General features: G+C 39.7%; 1 protein-coding gene across 1 annotated transcript in view; it reads right to left on the bottom strand.

Annotated features, from left to right (window-relative positions):
- Positions 1-13,101, bottom strand: part of Cdc73 (cell division cycle 73) — a 114,818-nt gene extending 101,717 nt beyond the window's left edge. The window contains exons 1-3 of the mRNA XM_038349073.1: positions 12,890-13,101; positions 9,313-9,418; positions 5,640-5,709 (exon numbers count right to left, since the gene is read on the bottom strand). Of these exons, the coding sequence (XP_038205001.1) occupies positions 5,640-5,709; positions 9,313-9,418; positions 12,890-13,020 (307 nt within the window). The 5' untranslated portion in view covers positions 13,021-13,101. The remainder of the gene's footprint in view (positions 1-5,639; positions 5,710-9,312; positions 9,419-12,889) is intronic.
- Positions 13,102-20,495: the final 7,394 nt, after the last annotated feature.

The raw sequence follows: 20,495 nt of genomic DNA, 5'->3' as shown, positions 1-20,495 counted from the left end.
GGAAAGACAAATAATTTTTAATAATATAGCTTACAAACTAGTGAGATGCTAATTACATAAGTTAACTGATCAGTTCATATTACACTCCTCTATAACAAACACACATTTAAATATGTATTCCCCAGATACTTAAATATACACATATACACTATCACGTTAATTATGCAAATTTTAGTTATTCACAATTGGTAGGACACTTCCAACTATCCTTCAAATTATTTTTTAAAGATTTATTTATTTATTTATTATGTATACAGTGTTCTGCCTCCATGTGTACCTGCAACCCAGAAGAGGGCACCAGATCTCATTATAGATGGTTGTGAGCCACCATGTGGTTGCTGGGAATTGAACTCAGGAACTCTGGAAGAAGAGTCAGTGCTCTTAACCTCTGAGCCATCTCTCCAGCCCCCCAAATTATTTTATTTTTGAATGGCTCAAAAAGTTCATTCCTACTCCCCTAGCTGTCTTGTATATCCTTCTAAAAATCCAAAAAACACAAAATATACTTTATTTGTACTTTTGTGCACAAAGGCAGCATAATACACAGAATATTCCAAAACGTGTTTCTCATTTACAAAAGACACCCCTTCCATACCAGTACATAGGCTAGTTTCCAACTCCTTTTTCTTTTTCTATAGGGTATCCTATTGTATGGAATAACTATAATTCATTTGACTGGTTCCCTCATGAGTCAACAGTTCAATTCTAGATCTTTTGTTATTACAAAAAATAGTATGAAGAAACTTCACATGTATGTGACTTTTTACATTTTAAATATAACTCTAGGATAGTTCCAAATGTAGGTTTTCTATTTCATTTGCAATGAACTGTAACAGCTTCAGGAAGAAAATAAATTAACACAACCAACAATGCTAACAGCCTCATCAGAGTTCACTGATAACAGCAAAATTCAAAATCTTATCTTTGTATCCTCTAAATTTTTAGTTTATAATAAACAAATCAAATTTGCAAGTGGTTTATCACCTTTTCTGCTAATTATATGCTGATTATTAGTACTCAAACTATTGGTCTTTTGTGTGTCTATTTCCAAGGTCACACTTCACATGTTAATTATTATAACTGACTGACTCTATAGTAGTGAAAACATTTTCCCAGTATATCAAGGCCTTTTGTTTTTTCTTTTCTTTTTTGTTTTTGTTTGTTTGGGGGCTTTTTGTATTGGTTTTTTGTTTTGTTTTGTTTTGTTTTCAAGACAGGGTTTCTTTGTGTAACCCTGGCTGTCCTGGAACTACTTCTGTAGATGAGGTTGGCCTAGAATTCACCAAGATCCACCTGCCTCTGCCTCCCGAGTGCTGGAATTAAAGGTGTTCCCCATCCACCACTACCTGGCTATTTTTTATGATAGAGAACTTCTTTCATTTTTATCAAATTATTAACTGATAAGCCCACCTTCTTCCATTGCTCTGGCATGTCTTACTCCAATGTTAAATTGCTATGTGTATTTCTGGAGTCAGATGCACTACCATCATTCTATAAGGGCAGTCTCACATTAGTATTTCCTAGCTAACATACAAAAGTTGTTTTATTAATGTATCTACTCATTCTCATTTTTTAAATCATTATGTCTTTAAGTTCTACACTCCAGAATCATTAGTCTATTCTCATTGCTTTTCCTCAAATTGTTAAGATACTCAATTTTACCAAATAAAATTTAAAATTATTTATGTAGTTCTACTGCTCAACAGTTAATGTCTTTAAGCTATTAATTATAAGATTATTTTAACTGCTGTTCAACTTTTTCATTGAACATGATTACAAATTAATAAAACAGTATATTTGAAAACTAAATTTGTCCTATAGAAAACACAAGAAATTATATGAAGTGATAAACAACTCATTGAGAGTCTCCCAAAATGAATGCATTTACCAGATGCATCTGAGACACTTAGTAAAACTGAAGAATCCTACACTCTCTTCAATACGTTTTTACGAGGCAATTACAGTGGCCTAAGAAGAAAAAAGGTGTATTTTATAACATGTATACCATGATTCTCGTGCTCCAAATAATTAAATTTTCTTTGATTAAAAACAGACAAAAATAAAAAGCTTTTTTGTTATCTTTCCATCCCAACTTCCTTTACAGGAATGGATTCCTTCTCATTCCTTGCTTACCTTGTATGAAAGTAACAAGACTGCATTCTGTACTATGCCCAGCATAATACGACTCAAGAATAAGCGTGATGGGAACAGGTGAAGTACTTGCCACACAAACCTAGCAACCTGAGTTTGATTCTGGGAAGCTACAGGAAGGTAGAAGAGAACTGACTCCAAGGTAGTCTCTGACCTCCACATACAAGCTGTTGCACACATACCCTACACACATACAATTTAAAAAAAGAATGTAAAGTCAGACATTTTCAGAATAGCACAAGAAAACAGTCCTGGAGATCTTCCTATTAAGCACAATATTCTCTAACACACACCAACACTACGGCTTAGGAACATGGGGCAGAATGTGTAACATAACTGCTATTAATGGTTTAATGGTAATAAATTCCATCCCAGGGAAGGTGAGATCTATTCTTTCTATAATACTAATTTATGTATATTACAATAAAAAATTATTCATTCTTTCAATTACTATACAGCACTGTTCTAAACGTTTATGAGTAATAAGATAAGACAACTGGACAATTTATCCTTTAAGTTTCAATCTCTAATAAACAGTAATCTACTAAACAATAGATAAAATTTCAGATAAAAAATATGGTATTTGTTTGGAAAATAAATATGATTTGATCACATATAGACAGATATGAGGGTGGATGTTACTCCATATTTTAGAATGGTCAGAGATGTCTTCACTGACAATACTTGAAGAATATTTGGGCATGGAGGGAAAATAAGAGCCCAATAACAATACAGAAAATTGAAGACAGAATTGTAAACGCAGAGGCTCTAAGGTTGACTAAACCAACTGAAAGATCAATACACTGCCTCCTTTGATAAAGGAAGAAAGATTGAAGATAAAGCCATAGAGATTTAGACAAAAACATGATCAAGGAGTCCACACAGTAAGAAGTATGAGCTTTATCCTAAGTGTGATGGAACCCACAAATGGCCTTGGGCAGATAATTGGCACAATTAAATAAACGTGCATTTTCAAAAACAAATCTTGTTACAGAATAAACTGTAGCAGATAAAGAGTTAGAACATATGAGGAGGTTTCAGATGAAGAAGAGGAGTAGGACAGGGTTGGAGTAGAGTGGGAAAACTGTCATGGTTTCCAAGGCAGAGAAGAGGATGTAACAAATGGTGTATATGTCAGAAAATCATTTCACTAGGGTTTAAGGCCTAAGTCACAGCATGAAGTTACATAAGGTACCATCACTCCTTTCTAAGATGAGAAGAGACTCACTGTTTTGTTTTGTGTGGGAAGGAGTAAATTAGGCACACTATTTTGGACATTCAGAAGCCTGTTAAACATTTAAAAGAAAGATGACAACAGCAAATGTATAAATATGAAGCAGAGTCAGTGGGAGTTATATGCAACTTACTCATAAACAGGGGGGTTGGAGCATTGATTCTCTCATCAAGTTGAAAGTTCATGTATAAATCTGACTGCTCAAAAAATTAATAAACTGATTTTTACCAGAAGCTACTTAACAATAACAGGCAGCAACCCATATTTTAGTATGCTACACACATGATTTATGATGAAAAAATATCTAAAAACTGAAAAAAAATCACTTCTTACAATAATATACAATATTCTGAAGAGGTAATCTCATTACAAGATTGCATAGCAGGAGCCATTTTGAGCAGATACTTGTGCTGACTGAGTTTACTACAACTGACAGAGGAGAGGACTATAAAGCTATAACATACTACCCCTTTATTTTGTACTTAATACTGCATCTTATGTTTGTTTACATTTCTCGCAACAGTGAATGGTATTAATATGGTATAGAAATATCATGTGCCTAAGTTTTAATTGTGTGTAAAAGACTTTTGAATTATAAATGAATAAAGATAATTTACACATTTATTACACATCTTTCTGTCACTGTATTTTTAAACTATTTTTAAGTTAGTATATAACATAATAATATACCTTTTTCATATTTTTGGTGATGGCTTATGTTTTTCAAAACAGTCACAAATCTTAAAAAAAAAAAATCCTCACTACACATTAGTGGACCTGCACTTATCAAACCCATGTTATTCAAAGGCCAACTACATTTGGAATTCAGCAATGTGTATTTACATAACATTTACATAACATAACAATTACAGCATAAAACTTAGAAGAGGTAACCTAGAGATTATTCTATGGTTACAAGAGAAAAAGAAACATCAAGTCATAGAAAACTTCCTGGCTAGTTTTATGTCAACTTGGCACAAGTCATTTGGAAAGAGGAAACCTCAATTGAGAAAATGCCTCTGTAAGATTATCTGTAGAAAAAACTGTGGTGCATTTTCTTGATTGATGACTGCTAGGGGGCCCAAATCACTGAGGTTGATACCAATCTTGGGCCCCACAATGGTCCTGCAGCCAGTAAGAAAGCAGGCTGAGCAAGCAATGAGGAACAAGTCAGTTAGCAGCACTCTTCTAGGGCCTCTGTATCAGTTCCTGCCTTGACTTCCCTGGATGATGGACCACAAACTATAGGACAAAAATAAATGCTTTCCTTCCCAAAGTGATTTTAGTCATGGTGCTTCATCACAGCAATAAAAAACCTAAGACAACTAATATTAGGCACAGAAGTGACAAAATATTCTGAAAGGTAAATAATGAATAGAAAGAATACCCAAAGTCTACAGTACCCAGTGTGAAGTGAAGGATTTCAAAGAAGCACTCTTCAACATTATCAAATATTCACAGTTAAAGGGGGTAAAAGGAATGTGACAACTACCAGTGTCTCTGACTTTAATGGGATGGTGAGGATGAAAGCTAAGCAGGAGGAACTTTGAGCATGTAAAGAGGAAGCGGCGATATTATGACAATTCTTTCTTTTTATGAAATAGAAATCTGGAATCGGCCATGTGGTGGTGGCACACACCTTTAATTCCAGCACTTGGGCAACAGAGACAGGTGGATCTTTCTGAGTTCAAGGTCAGCCTGGTCTAAACAGTGAGCTCCAAGATAGCCAGGGCTATATACAGAGAGACCATGTCAAAAAAAAGAAAAGAAAAGAAAAGAAAAGAAAAGAAAAGAAAAGAAAAGAAAAGAAAAGAGAAAAGAAAGAAGAGGGAGGGAGGGAGGGAGGGAGGGAGGGAGGGGGGGAGGGAGGGAGGGAGGGGGGCAGGGAGGGAGAGAAAGAACGAGAAAGAACGAGAAAGAACGAGAAAGAGAGAGAGAAAGGAAATCAAAAATAATTTTTAAAGAATATTTCTACATGTATACTCATAGGTGATAATTCAGAAGGAACAAAAAAAACTGTAAAGCAAGACAGAAATGATAACTGATAGAGACAAAAGTCTTCAACAGTATGAACAGAACCCTCATGCAACTACATGGAGAAGCACACAGACCAGCTTCAGGTAAGGCACTCAATGGAAATATAAACTTCCCTCTACAGCTTATTTATAGGGAAGATAAAAAAAAAAAAAAAAAAAAAAAAAAAAAAAAAAAACACACAATGTTTAAACGTGGGAGCAATTTTAAAACTACTCACATGCTTCCCCATTGAGATATCCAAGTAGATCTTTTCGGTCAGGTCTTCTAACCACAGGAATATTTTCAGTCTAAAGCCAAAATTTTAAATTAGATATTGAATGGCAACAACTATAAAACTTGATAAATATCATGTAATCTCTGAATTATCTAACATACATGTATTTAAAGTCACAGGTTTTTTTTTTAGAAAAAAAGCTTTCTATCTAAAAACTTTGAAAATTTCTTAAATGTTAATTTTCAGTAATTATACTTTGAGAATTTCAGAAAGATAAATTCAAGACACTTGGTTGAAAACAATAACTTTATCTTTTTTCAAAGTATCAATCTCAGGCTCTCTCAACCTTTACTTTTTTTTGAAACGGGGTTTCGTTGTGTAGCCTTGGCTGTCTCAGAACTAGTGCTATAGACCAGGCTGACCTAGAACTCAGAGATCCCCCTGCCTCTGCCTCAAAAGTGCTGGGATTAAAAACATGCGCCACCACCGCCCAGCTGTTACTTATTTTCTAATTTCACTCAGGATGTTACGCACATAGAGGGCCACTCTTTCAGTCCCAATGTTGACTCACTTTATACTTAATGCTTTCTTCCCCACAGACCAGACCTCTTCAAACTACTCAACTGAAACTTCCAAATGAACTACATAAACCGCTAAATATAAATTTTGATAATAAACAAGTATATGAGAAAAAGAAAATGTTAATTGTAGTAGTTTATGACATTAGAGCCATCTAAGAAGCTGCAATAAAAAGAAATCATATTATTTCTTTTTATTCTTGGGTATATAAATTCAGATAACAAAGAAAAAAGATGTGAAAAACCCTATCTGGAAACATGTTATTGATTTTAGAAAAATGAGTAATTTTCCTTTAATCTACCTACAGTCATCATTTTTAAAACTGATTTAAACTGGGGCTAGGGAGATGGCTCAGCAACTAGAGTACTCCATGCTTTTCCAGAGGACCAGAGTTTGATTCCCAGCACTCACGTCAGGTGGCTCATAACCACCTGTAGCTCCAGTTCACAGGGAGAAATAGATTCCTCTGGCCTTATCTGGTACATGTACTCATGTGTACTTAAGACATATACAGAGACACATAATTAAAAAATCACAACTTTTAAAAGATGATTAAAACACATAAAATGTACACTTTAGGCATCAAGTCATCTTTGAGCCAATGAATTTTGCCATTACCACATTTTTCCTCATCATTTTTCTAATGTAAGCAAGAGTGAAAGAAAAACTGATGGCCAAGAGATTACACAGATTAAAATCTTTGTCAACTACTATAAACAACAATGAAGTAATAAGAACCCTTAGTATCACTAGCCATTTACCTCACAATGACCACGATATGTCACAAGACCCAGTATTTGTACATACTTTTTCTGGCTTAGCTGATCAAATTTTTTTTAAAAGTCAGGCTAAATTTTAGTTTTCCCTTATGAGTACATACATATATATATATATATATACACACACACACACACACACACACACACACACACACACGTTTAAAAACCTGAAAATATTTCTGTCCTTTTCAATTTTTAATCAGACTACACGGACTAGCACACATATCTGAATTAATGTTACACATAGCTGGTTAATTCCTATCTCCCTTGAAGTATGGCCCACATTCGAGTCATTTGAGAAGCTGCAGTTTGCTGACACTAAAAGGTAAATGGCACCAGGGGTCAGGAGCACCTCAGGAAGAGTCGGTGTGCAACAAAGAGCAAGTAACATGGCAACTGACTAGAGAACTTTTTAGATAAGAAAAACAAGTGTTACATCTTATATGACTTTAAAATACTAGGGTCCACAGTAACAACTTTGTAAGTTATAAACTATAACCACTCTACAAGAATAGAATCTTTATATCTCTAAGTACTTAAATTATTTAACAAACAATTCTAATTATTGCTTGACTGAGTTTTGGTTTTTTGTTTGTTTATTTGTTTGTATGTTTTTGAGGGGGGTTCTTTTCTTTCTTTGAGAAATGGTTTCTCTCAAAGTTCCAGCCTTGACTGTCCTGAAACCAGGCTGGCCTCAAACCCAGAGATCCACCTGCCTTTGCCTCCCGAGTACTGGGATTAAAGGCGTGCACCACCACTGTCCACTGCTTGATTCAGTTTTTATTTAAAGATCTAATAAGGAACAATGTAATGGTCGATTGCTAATATTTCCCTACTACTTACTAATTTTAAGGTTTTTTTAAATGAATTTAACACTGAATATGCTTCTTGCTCAGAAAAGCGGTTCCACTGAATACTGAAGCCCATTCAACGGTGAGGTGAGTCCTTTCTCAGTTGGTCCAAATAACAAGTTACTATTCAAAAACCTCACCTATCACTGCTTTGGAGAAAAAGTTATAAAAGTAAATTTCCCACAACATAATGTGATCCAGCAATAGCGTCAGATATCAAAAAGTAGCAGCTCCAGTGACGGAGGGCACAATGATGGTGCTTAGGAGGAGTCTTTTTAAGACATAAAGGTACTATTTTAAATTAATACAACACAGTGAAGTATGTACTCAAAAGTTAAGACAACATTTAGAGTGGATATCTGATTATATCAATATCTCCAAAATAATTCTATATCCTACTCCACCAAGATATCTGATAAGGATCTCATTTTTAACAAATGCTAAAGGACTGGAGGTACCTTTACAGTACATGCCTGCTATGCATGAAGCCCTGGGTTCAGTGCCTAACACCAGATAAACAAGGCATGATTGCACACACATCTCATCCCCGCACTTGATTTAGAGGCAAGAGAATCAGAAATTTAAGGTCATCCTCAACTACAAAGGTGCTGGAGGTCAGCCTGGGCTACATGAAACCCCTGTGTTCCTCCAATATCCAAAGTATTTGGGGAACCATCTTATTTGGACATTTTTGGCAATTTGCAATGTAAAACTCAAATAACTCAATCTTTATCAGTTTTTAAAAGTCCCTTGCCAGTGGAAGAATCCCATCATAACAGTCTCTGTGAAATGAGCCTTTTAAATTATTTCTAATGATTTCCTCTTAAAGAATTTTCAAACACTAAAAATGCAGATAAAAACTGAAAAACGAATTTGCCAATAAAGTAAAAAATCTCTGCACTGTTTAAAATTCTAAAAGTATCTGTTCAAATTGGATTTATTTATTGGAGTACTAATTTACATCCCTTTTACCTCTCCTTTGCCCTGTATTATGTTTATACAAAGAAAAGTTTTCTTGAAATTAAACTATAGTTCTGAATTATCAGAGTTCTTGCATCTGCTTATACATTTTTGAAGCACCTATTTTAAAGCTTCTACTACTATGCCAGGCAGTGATGGAATCAGGTTTTAATCCTAGTACTCAGGAGGCAGAAGCAGAGCAGGCAGATCTCTGTGAGTTCACGGCCGGCAAAGTCTACACACAAGAGTTCCAGGACAGCCAGGAATTTAGGAACAGAAAAACCCTGCCTCTAAAAACAAACAAACAAAAAAATGTCTACTATTATAAACATTACCTAGATTTTACAGGAATAATGAATTGCCAACTAAAACAACTGAATAAATCACATAGCAGCTTAATTTTGACTCTCCAAAATAATTTCAGACATTTGAAAACCATGAGGGAAAGCTATATACACCAAACAATAATTGCTTAATCAATAAAACTATAAAATAAATTCTACTTACAGCTGCACGTCGGACATAAACAGGATGAGAAAGGTGTACATTATTAAGTAGAAATAAGATAGAATCCAATGTGTAGTATTCTCTGGGTTGGCCTTCCTTTCCAGTCCTAAAATGATTAAAGCATGAGTATTATTAATTTTTCAAATCAATTATTTGACCTTAGTTACATGTTTTCGTTATCTATATTTAGTAGATTATCTAACAATGTATTTAACATAGCAAAAATATACATGCAATGTAAAAACTCTCATTAAGTGAGTTGTTGGGGCAAAAAGACAAAATAAAAAATGAAAGGAACAGGGAGGGCATTTAATTCACACTCTAATACTATGTATACTTTTCTATTTTTAAAACAGGCAAGGTCTCATGTATCCCAGCTGGCCTCAAATCTGCGCCACAGCTGAGGGTGGCATGTTGTGTGTGGTGTTGGAGATCAAATGCAGGAATTTACCCCCATTAGGCAAGCATTCTACCAACTGGGCTACATCCTCAGCCTCACTTTACACACCAATAAGACCTGAATTGGTGTAGGCCCTTATTTCTATATGGTGTGGCAGCCAGGCTCTGAAGCCATAGGCCCCACCTGAGGTGGTCAGCTAGCCCTGCAGACAGGCTGTCACTGTCCTAACAAAGGGCCAGGATGTTGTTGCTCCTTTCTTTGTAATTTGGAGGATGCCTGATAGAGATGCTGATTCAAGCCTACATGACAGCTAGCACACAGAGCAGACAGGTAATTGTGGACATGACAAAAAGCCATTCACCTAGTTACCTAGGAGACAGAATGCTAATGTATTTCCCCTAAGTTAACTTTTGGTATAAAGACTGTTTGGGAAATAAACAGAAATTCTTCAGGATGTGAACTCAGGACATCATGAGGGACCACTAGAAATCTCCCTCCAAATAAAACCATGTGAGTCGTGTCTTTATTCCTGTCTCCTCCACACCAGTCCAGAGAGAGAGAGTTTATGTTGGGGTCTGGTAGAGAAATAATGTATGGTCCGGGCTAGCACCGGACCCCAACAATTGGGTTCTGAGCTCTGTTAACAGAGGAAGAAACCCAACCAGTTGCACGATGGGAAGGGTCACTCAGAGAAAACTACTTAGGGGAAGGTATCACTAGGGCTGGCTGCACTTAAAAATAAACATGTTACAGTTCTTTTAAAAAAGATACTGCCCTACAGTCTCCTCAACAATATTCTTAAAAGTAAACAGGGTAACTTCAAGGGTATGATTCTTATAACGTCTCTCAAACTAAAACAGACCAGTGACACAAATCTAAAACATAATTCTATCAGTGATTAAACAATGTAGTCTTAGGGATACACAGTTTTCCAATTCTCCCTTCTCCTTCCATCTATAGTTATGATGGTTAAACTGTATGAATCCATTTGAACGCAGCTCCTCAGCCTACTTTACTAGCCTCTATTATCATTTTTCCTCTAAAGTGATACATCACATCAGCCATTACTTGTTAATTATTATACAAAGTAATTATAAAAATAGCAGAAAGCACTGAATGCATTAAGGGTAGTGATTAATCTTTTATATATGTCCATATTCAGATGTGTATACATGTGGGACATAACTATTAAAGATTTGATGGTGAGCTGGGCGGTGGTGGTCCAAGCCTTTAATCCCAGCACTTGGGAGGCAGAGGAAGGTGGATGGATCTCTGTGAGTTCAAAGCCAGCCTGGTCTACAAGAGCTAGTTCCAGGACAGGCTCCAAATATACAGGGAAACCCTGTCTCAAAAAAACAAAATAAAATAAAGATTTGATGCTGAAAGTTTCAATTTTTTTTCTAAGCTTTATGTTTCACTCGTTTATAAGCGCTTGTCCAAACATGTCCTTTCCAGATTTCATATCTCAAGTATACAGTTTCACGTAGAATTCTTACCCATTCTTTAAAGCTTGTTCATCTGTCCATTTATTCAAGGAAGGGACTTTGCAGAATGGACACATCACCGCTAGAAGTAAACAAATTGGGGGAGGGGGTTGGAGACAAGGTTTCTCTGTGTAGCCTCTGCTGTACTGGAACTCTCTGTGTGTATACAACTAGCCTCGAACTCGCAGATCCACCTGCTATAGCCTCCAGAGTGCTGGGATTAAAGACATACACTGCCCGGGTTAGAAGTAAATGTACAACTGTTCTCTTCCTATAAACTAGAAACACTTCACATCAATTTGTTTCAACAGATGAAACATTTGTTTCATCTTTGCTAGCTAAGCTAGGTCAACTTCTCCTAAGGCAGGATCGGCAGTTTTCAGCTTTTTTTTTTTCTATTATTCAAATTAAACTTCTTTATACCTTGAGAGGGGGGTTTTGGGGGGGGGGGGTGGCTGGGTGGTGTTTGGTTTGGTTTTTGGAACCAACAGGGTTTCTCTGTTTAACAGCCCTGGTTGTCCTGGAATCCTTTGTAGACCAGTTTGCCCTTGAATTCGGAGGACTCCCCCCCTCCAACCCTGCCGGCCAAGGGCTGGGATTAATGGCGAGCACCCCATGCCCAGCTATACCGAGTTTTTTAGGAAAAGCATTTATTAAAGTCCAATAAAATATAATCATTAATTCTGCGTAATTTATTTGAAAGAGTAAAACACGGTAAACTTAGAATGTCACTTAAACAACTAGTTTTTCATCAAGTCATTCAATCAGAAAAAAATGGGTACCAAAATTCTGACTCCATCATTCTAATTATCAAAGTGAAGCATCACTGCCAATAACATCGTTAAAGAAGCCCCAAAGGATTACTAAACTTGATTTCCTGAATGACTTAAATTCATGGCATGCATGGATCAATATTCCCAAACACTTTTCTTTAAGGCGCTTTCCGAAAAGCATATAGGATCAATTTCTCACGCCCGTATGTATAGTGTAGTTCACTCCATTTCGCCAGTAACTTTCTTCCCAACAAAGTCCTGCTTCATCTCGAACACTGATTTTGCAGACTTCCAAACTCTCCCAATCTTTCTTTCCCAGACTTCAAGTAGTAGTATTCCCTTCCTTTTTTTTTTTCCTTGAGGAATAATATCACCCCCCCCCCTCCATTATGAAGAGGGGGAAGGCAGAAAGAAAGAAAAAAAGAAGAAAGAAAATTACTCAGTCGCTCCAAGAGCCAGAGGAGACAGTTTGCAACACATGGCAGCCTCTGGGCGCAAAAAAACAAACAAACAAACAAACAAAAAAACTAAGAACAAAAAGCCACAGGGTGGCCGCCAGATGCTGTGCTTTGTGCTTTCTTACCTAGGTTCAGGTAGCCGTGCGGGAGCCCTACACTGCGCGGACAAGCGAGACAAATTGGTGAACACCAACTGGTGAAGTCGGAAACTCCCATGGTACCTTTCCCTGAGGCTTCTCCAACACAGAAAAGACTGGACCGCTCGAGAATCCGCTCCACCTCTCCCCTCCTCACCCCACAAGTGCAACTTCTGCTCCAGAGAAGAACTTTTCCCCAGGGCACCCGTTTCCCTCCCAGCCCCGAGGGACTCGGGGAGGAGGAGGGGTCGGGTGGACGAGGTCGCCCGGGGGCGCCCGACGCTGCCCCGCCAGCAGCCCTAGGCCGAAGCCAAGCCGCACTCACCCCCAAACTACATAGTTGGTCTTCACGTTCTTGGGCCAGGAGAACTCCCCGAAGATGACTTCGTCTCCCTTGACCACGATCTCCTTCTTCTGGATGTTGTACTGTCGCAGGACGCTGAGCACGTCCGCCATCTTCGCCCCCTTCGCTGCCGCCGCCGCCGCCGCCGCGGGCCCCGGGCACCGCCGTCGCTGCCGCGCCCGCCGCCGCTTCTCCCAGTCGCCTCGCCCTCTGCCTCCGCCGCCGCCGCCGCCGCGAACCAACAGCCGCCGCACTAACAGCCGCCCGCGTCTACGACAGCAGCACGGGCAGAAGCCACCCAGGCCGCCGAGGACCCCGCGCTATATAAGGCAAGGCCCCGCCGCGGGCTGCCCGCGGAGAACGCCTGACTGACTGACCCACGCTCCGCCGGCTCCGGCGCCGACGGCCGCCGCCAGGGGGCGCTGCAAGCGCCCGAGCGGACGAGCCTCCCAGACTCCGGCGGGGCGCGCTGCCGACTCCCGGGAACCGGGGCGTGCGGCCACGCTGCTCCCCGGTGCCGAGCATTAGCGAAGCTGGGCCCAGCGCGGGCTCCTCGGCTCGCCCTGGACGAGAGCAAAGCCTGCTCTGTGCAAGCGAGCGAGCGTGCGAGCGACAGGTGCGCGCGCACCTGCCCGGCGCGTCTGTGCTTTCCGTCCTGGAGCGCGCGCTGAGTTGACTTTCCAGGCGTGAGGCTTCCATAAGAGCAAACTCTCTTAAGGCGATTTGCGGGACCCGAGCACTACCTTCCTATCTGCTGCGGACCCTTACTTATAGAAAGGGCTTTAGGGCCCTGGGGTCAGGATAAGCTGCTACAGACAACGGGGAGTTTGGAATAAGGACGTTTTGTAGTTTTGGATGAGTTCTGGTTAGGGGTGGATTTGCAAAGAGGAAGAGATGAGTTGGCTGGGTAAAGAATTCGGGTACCATTTGTTAGTCGCTGGTCTCCTAACATCGCTTGGTTGATGGCAGAATAAAATTAATACGAAAATACGCTGAAAGCATCCTAACGCGTCAACGATATACAATCAATTGTTTATTTCTTCCCCCTTCCTTTCCTTGGAAATATTTTTTTTTTCCATCCCAGCGACTTTTCCCGGGTTATCACAAGAAGCCTCAAACGGTTCCAGGTTGTAAAAGAGGGGAGGGGGAGCTGGGCGGTGGTGGCGCACGCCTTTAATCCCAGCACTCGGGAGGCAGAGGCAGGCGGATCTCTGAGTTCGAGGCCAGCCTGGTCTACAAGAGCTAGTTCCAGGACAGGTTCAAGAAACTACAGGGAAACCCTGTCTCGAAAAACCAAAAAAAAAAAAAAAAAAAAAAAAAAAAAAAAAAAAAAAAAGAGGGGAGGGGGAGAATAATTCTTAAACTGTAAAATAGAATACTTTCAGACTACCGGGGGTTTTTTGTTTTTGTTTTGTTGAGACAGGGTTTCTTTCTGTAGCCCTGACTATCCTGGGACTTACTCTGTTGACCAGGCTGGCCTTGAACTCATAGAGAACCACCTGCCTCTGAGTCAGTGCTGGGATTACAAACCTGTGTCACCACTCCAGGCCAGACTACCGGATTTTTAAATGACACTCAGCAGGTTTATTGATGCCCTTACGGTTATAGGAACCTAGAAATCAACTCAGCATACCTTGTGTGGCCTGTGTATCTTAAGCAAACCTCAAGCTAAGTATTTCTTTCTCACTTTATGATAAGGAGGAGGCACAACTTTGTTATTGACATAACCAAAATTTCTTGTTTTGAAAAAATGAACTTTTGTTATGTGTGGCAAAGAGGACATCGAATTTGGAAATACGAGGTTTAAAAAAAAGCCTATCCCACAAATGTCCTCCCTTCAATGTGTCTCTGAACCTCACTGCAAACGCAGAAAGTAAAGAACTGCCTGCACTTGGATGCCCCATGGACATCTCTGTATTTATGCCTATATCACAGTACCCCACGGTGTTTGGAATAAAGTTTGCTTCTGGTTAATAGACTTGGTGGTCTGATCCCAGTTATTTGCATAACTCCAGGACCGAACAGTTCCCTTTATTTGTGGGCTTGCCTACCTCCTAGGAAATAAAATGACTATAGACCTTTGACAGCCTATGAATATGTAAAACATTAATTGGTACAATAACAGCTCCTAGAAAATGTTGAATTAATAAATGTTGAATTAATAAAGTCCCTCGCACACACACCTTTTTTCGGTTTTTCAAGACAGGATTTCACCATGTAACCTGTCTTTTGTTGTTGTTTTTGTTTGGGGTGGTTGTTTTTTTGTTTTTGTTTTTTGTGGGGTTTGTTGTTTTGTTTTGTTTTTTTGTTTTTCGAGACAGGGTTTCTCTCTGTAGCTTTGGAGCCTGTCCTGGAACTAGCTCTTGTATACTAGGCTGGCCTCGAACTAAGGAGATCCACCTGCCTCTGCCTCCTGAGTGCTGGGATTAAAGGCATGCACCACCGCCCAGTAACCTGTCTGTCTTGAACTCACTTTGTAGACCAGACTGTCCTCAAACTAAGAGACCTGCCTGCCTTTTCCTCCCAAGGATTGGTATTAAAGGCATATGCCATCACTGCCTTTGGCTGTAAATTTTGAAGTAGTAAATTCATGGATAATTTTAAGATATCTAAGATTTCATGAGGAGTTAAGAAAGTCAACAACAGTGTCCTCAAATAATTATGAATTATATTTCATATGCAAATAATTTCCAAGCAATTCCTCTTTTTAATTATGTTTTGAAGGTTAATGATCCCTAAATTTGAAGTTGTAAGATATGCAGTTAGCAATTTGTTTGTAACAGTTAAAGCACTGGAATGTTACAACATTTTTGTTATAGAAATACCCTTAAGTTGGCCCTCTAATGTAGGTTAAATCAAGAATGTCAAAATATAATAAAAGGTAATAGTAGCAGTCGAACCAAAAGCTCATGAAATTAACTAGAAAAGATACTCAAAATAGTTTTATCTTGGGCAAAAGCTGTGCACCCCATAGTAACATATATATGCTGGTGATGACCAACAACTCTCTAGTTTGGCTTCAGACCCACTCAACCAGAAGGAAACCATGCCTGGTACTGGAGACCTGGCTCTCTACCCAGGGCTAGTCAAGTCATAGATCTTGAAGGAGAACCTACAACCACCTTATTTTCTTATCTTGTAACTGTGGTGACAAAGGCTGTTCAAAGAATACACTTTTCAAGGTTCACAAAATAAACGCAAAAAGTTTACTAACAGCCAGGCAGTGGTGGCGCACGCCCTTAATCCCAGCACTCAGGAGGCAGAGGCAGGCGGATCTCTGAGTTCGAGGCCAGCCTGGTCTACAAGAGCTAGTTCCAGGACAGGCTCTAGAAACTACAGGGAAACCATGTCTCGAAAAACCAAAAAAAAAAAAAAAAAGTTTACCAACATTTTTACCACTTAACTAGTCTGTCTTATTGAACTGAATATTCATAGAATGAGGACACAACTGGATGTTTGTTTGCTCATCAATTAATCTTTATGATTTACATGACAGATAAAACATAGAAAGAAAAAAAGAGCTTCAAGTAAATATAAAATGACTATTATACAAGGTTAATTATGCTTTCTCTGCCCACAGCTGATGAGAGCAGATGCAGAGACTCAGGGCAAAGAGAGTCCAAATTGGAGATCTTGATCAGGTCACTCCCCTTGGAGCTTGAGAAACCCTGCAGAAGAGGGGGAGTAAGAATTGTAGGAGTCAGAGGGGTCAAGGACATCAGAACACAGCCCAAAGAATCAATTAAGCTGGCCTAATGCTCATAAAGACTGAAGTGGCAGTCACACAGCCTCAAGGGTCGGGTCTGTGTATAAATTATTTGCATATATGTTATGATTGTTATCTTAGTGTTCTTGTGGGACCTCAGACAGTGGGAGTGGGGGTGTCTCTGACTCTTTTGCCTGCTCATGGGACTCTTTTCCTCATCCAGCCCTGGTGTGGGGGTTTGTACCAAGTTTTATTGTATCTTATTATTCATCATTGGGTTGATGTTGGCAAAGATTTCTGTCCTGCCCAGTCCTGCAGCCCGTTCAGCCCCAAAGAAACACACAGAGGCCTACATTAATTATAAACTGGTTGGCCTATTAGCTCAAGCTTTCTTAATAACACATATCTTAACACCTAATTCTTTTCTGTGTTAGCTACATGGCTTAGTACCTTTCATCAGTGAGGCGTTCTCATCTTGCATCCTCTGTGTCTGGGTAACGACTGCAGACTGAGCCTTTTCTATTCCCAGAATTCTCCTATTCTGGTTTCCCTGCCTATACTTTCTGCCTGACTACTGGCCAATCAGTATTTTATTAAACCAAACAGAAGTGACAAATCTTTACAAGGTATAAGACCATTGTTCCACAGCAGGTTGATATTCCTGGGAGGCCTGTTCTTTTATGCAGGGAAATGGAGAAACAGTGGCTCTGAGAGAATGAGTAGGGTGCTAGGAGGAGTGGATAAGAGAAAAAGCTGCAGTTGGAATGTAATATATGAGAGAAGAATAAAAAGAAAAGAATAGGAAAAAACAAAATGTACATATGAAAGTGTAATTTTGTTTGTTTTTCTTATTGTTCTTTCAGTTTTTGAAATAAATTCTCACTGTGAAGCTCTGGTTGGAACTTGCCATGTAGTCCAGAAAGGCCTAGAACGTCTGCCTCCTGAGTGTTTAGGTTACAGGTGTACAACATCACCAACTCAAGAGGTTCATTATAGCTAATTTAAAGAATAATTTGGGTTCTACAGATTTTGTCCAGCTATGCCTTGGGGGAAAAACCAGTGTTTTATTGATCTTCAAAATAAGTATATAAAGAGGGTGTCTTACACCTAAAGGAGATGTTCTTCCTCTTTGCCTTGGTTGTTGTGACTTTGTGATAGGGTTCTAATGTAACTCAGGATGCCTATAAACTAGCTATGTGACTGAGAATGACCTTCTGCATTTCTGAGTGCTAAGTGGGATTACAAGCACGTGACATATACCAGGTTGGATTACTGCTGGCAACTGAACCCAAAATTCCTAATGGCCTCTGTTTCTTTCGTTTAGACTAACAAGCACAATTTTCTCACAAAATATTTTTCCCTTTTTGTTCTAAATCATTTCTGGAAGGGACAATCTTGTTGAAAGTAGGGAAATGACTATTGTACTTCGCATTTAACCTTGGTAAGGTCATTAGTTCGGCAAACATATAAGTTAACATTAAAACTTGGAAACTGGAGGAAAGTTAATGTTTGACAAACAATAGGCAGTTTTCAATTGAAATGGAACACATTTCCTAAAGATGGTCCTTGTGTGGCCCAGATCTCCAAGAGAAGGTAAAATACATGTCACCACACACAAGTTGGAAACTTGATTCCAATGAGAACAATTAGACACAGCACAGATAGAAGACAAAGCTAGTGAGAAAGTCCTTGTATAATTCTTAATAGAGGCTCAAGGCATGGTCTTGAGTCCATAGAGACTGAAGACATCGGTCTGAGCGGGCCTTCTGACCCTCTTAGTTCCAGCTCAACGACAGACACCTCTGCCTGGCCTCTCCCAGTAAAGCTTCATCTAATAGGTAACCAGACTAGCAAACAGACAGATGGAAAGACTGTTAGAAAGCTAAACAAACAGTTTCATCAAGGAACAGCAGATTTCTGATTAGTCCTAAGGGACATTATGGAGGGGGGGGGGGAGTGGGGAGGGATGACTACCCTTGACAGCATACTGGAGTTTAATTTACAGCTGAATCCACTGTAATCTTTCCTCTCGGCTTTGGGCCAGGCAGCCTCAGGCAGGAGCGTGCCCAGGATTTCAGATGGCTGAATTAGACAACGGAGGCGCCTCATCAGCTGCAGCAAGGGTCTCGCCTGAACCTCCTTAAAAAATCCCTTTGTGTCAACGGCTTTCAAAAACCACCGGGAGCACATAGTGGGGAGAGGCAATCCAGCATAGGCCATGGATACATCCTCTGTGATGAGGGGGCCAGGCTGCATTGTTGCTCAGCTCATGATCTGAATGGCTGTTTTAACTAATCACCTAGCTCTGGGGTTTAAATACGTGTGGCAGGGAGGAAGCCCTGAGTGAATGTGTACTGTTGGCACAGGCACAGCCATGTCAAGGACTCCAGTACCCCAGACTCATGGGAAAATGATAACACCCCCCACGACAAAACCACCACCACCATTCTCTGGTGAGACGCAAAGTGATGGCAAAGCCTTCCTTGGCCCAAGAGCAGATGTTAATAAAATGTTAAAGCCGGGCGGTGGTGGCGCACGCCTTTAATCCCAGCACTCGGGAGGCAGAGGCAGGCGGATCTCTGTGAGTTTGAGACCAGCCTGGTCTACAAGAGCTAGCTCCAGGACAGGCTCTAAAGCTGCAGAGAAACCCTGTCTCGAAAAACCAAAAAAAAAAAAAAAAAAAAAAAAAAAAAAAAAAATGTTAATACTGTATGCAGAAATTGCCCATCATAGCTGTCTCCTTACCCCTACTTTATGTTTATGGCCTGAAGGCTGCTCCTCTATGGAGTCAGCCTCCTTGTTCAGCTGTATGTAATTACCCTGCCTCCTTGTATGTAATAACACCACCTTCTTGTTCAGCTGCGTACAATAACCAGCCTCCCTGTTGGACTTATATAATAACCATATTGCACTTCTTGGGTGCTGTTTTTCTGTATCAGAGGGCATGTCCTAACAGTTCTATGCGTCTGTGTGTTTGTTTTTTCTTCATTGCCTTGCTGGCTCAGTCAGATCCATCCCTTGAGCTGTGCTGGAGCCCTGCTGGACGTGACAAACACGCTTTGTCCCCTCTGAAATCGTGCTGAAGTTTGGCCCATGGTGTGACACTGGTAAGCATGGTAAGACCGTTAGAAGGAGGTTTGTTCATTAAAAGGGGTTAGTGCTGACATGCTGGAAAGTGATTTCAGTAGGGAAGCACTTTATCTCTTATCTGGGAATCCTGTTTTTGTTATCACCCAGGAAACGGATGAACTAACTTGTCAGCTTGCAAACACCATAAAAATCTCAGGCTTTTCATAGTTCTGAAATAAAAGGTGGCATTATTTTTTTTGTAAAAGGTTAACTAATTAGAAGATTCATGATCTACATATTGTTTCTGTCCTTTTCTGTTTTGACTTTCTGTATTCTTTCTTTCTTCTTTCTTTTCCTTTCATTGCTTTGAAACAACCCCTTAAAATGTGAGAAAAAATTCTTAGCTTTCAGGCCACACAAAAACATGCCACAAATGGTATTTAACCATTGTAGTTATTTGACTCCAAGCCACACAAAAACATGGCACAAATGGTATTGGCCAATACAGTTATTTGAGTCTTGTTTTTTATGTATACTGATTAAACAAAGTAGGTTGGATGGATTCACTGACTGTGTGCTCAAGGAGAGTCATGTTGAAGTGGACTTGTTCAGTTTAGGCCTGTGGGCTAGGAATATAATAACTCAGTTGTTAGAATACTCTCCTAGGGTGCACAAATTTCTGGGTTGCAAATCAACCAAGACAGAACCTAGTAGCACACACTTGTAATTTCACCACTCAGGAAACAGGTGGAAAGATCACAAGTTCAGTCTAGAGAGATGCTTCAGCAGTTAACTGCACTGGTTGCTCTTCCA

Source organism: Arvicola amphibius, chromosome 12, assembly GCF_903992535.2.
Source record: "Arvicola amphibius chromosome 12, mArvAmp1.2, whole genome shotgun sequence".
Taxonomy (NCBI): domain Eukaryota; kingdom Metazoa; phylum Chordata; class Mammalia; order Rodentia; family Cricetidae; genus Arvicola; species Arvicola amphibius.
This window is presented reverse-complemented; position numbering and strand designations above follow the sequence as displayed.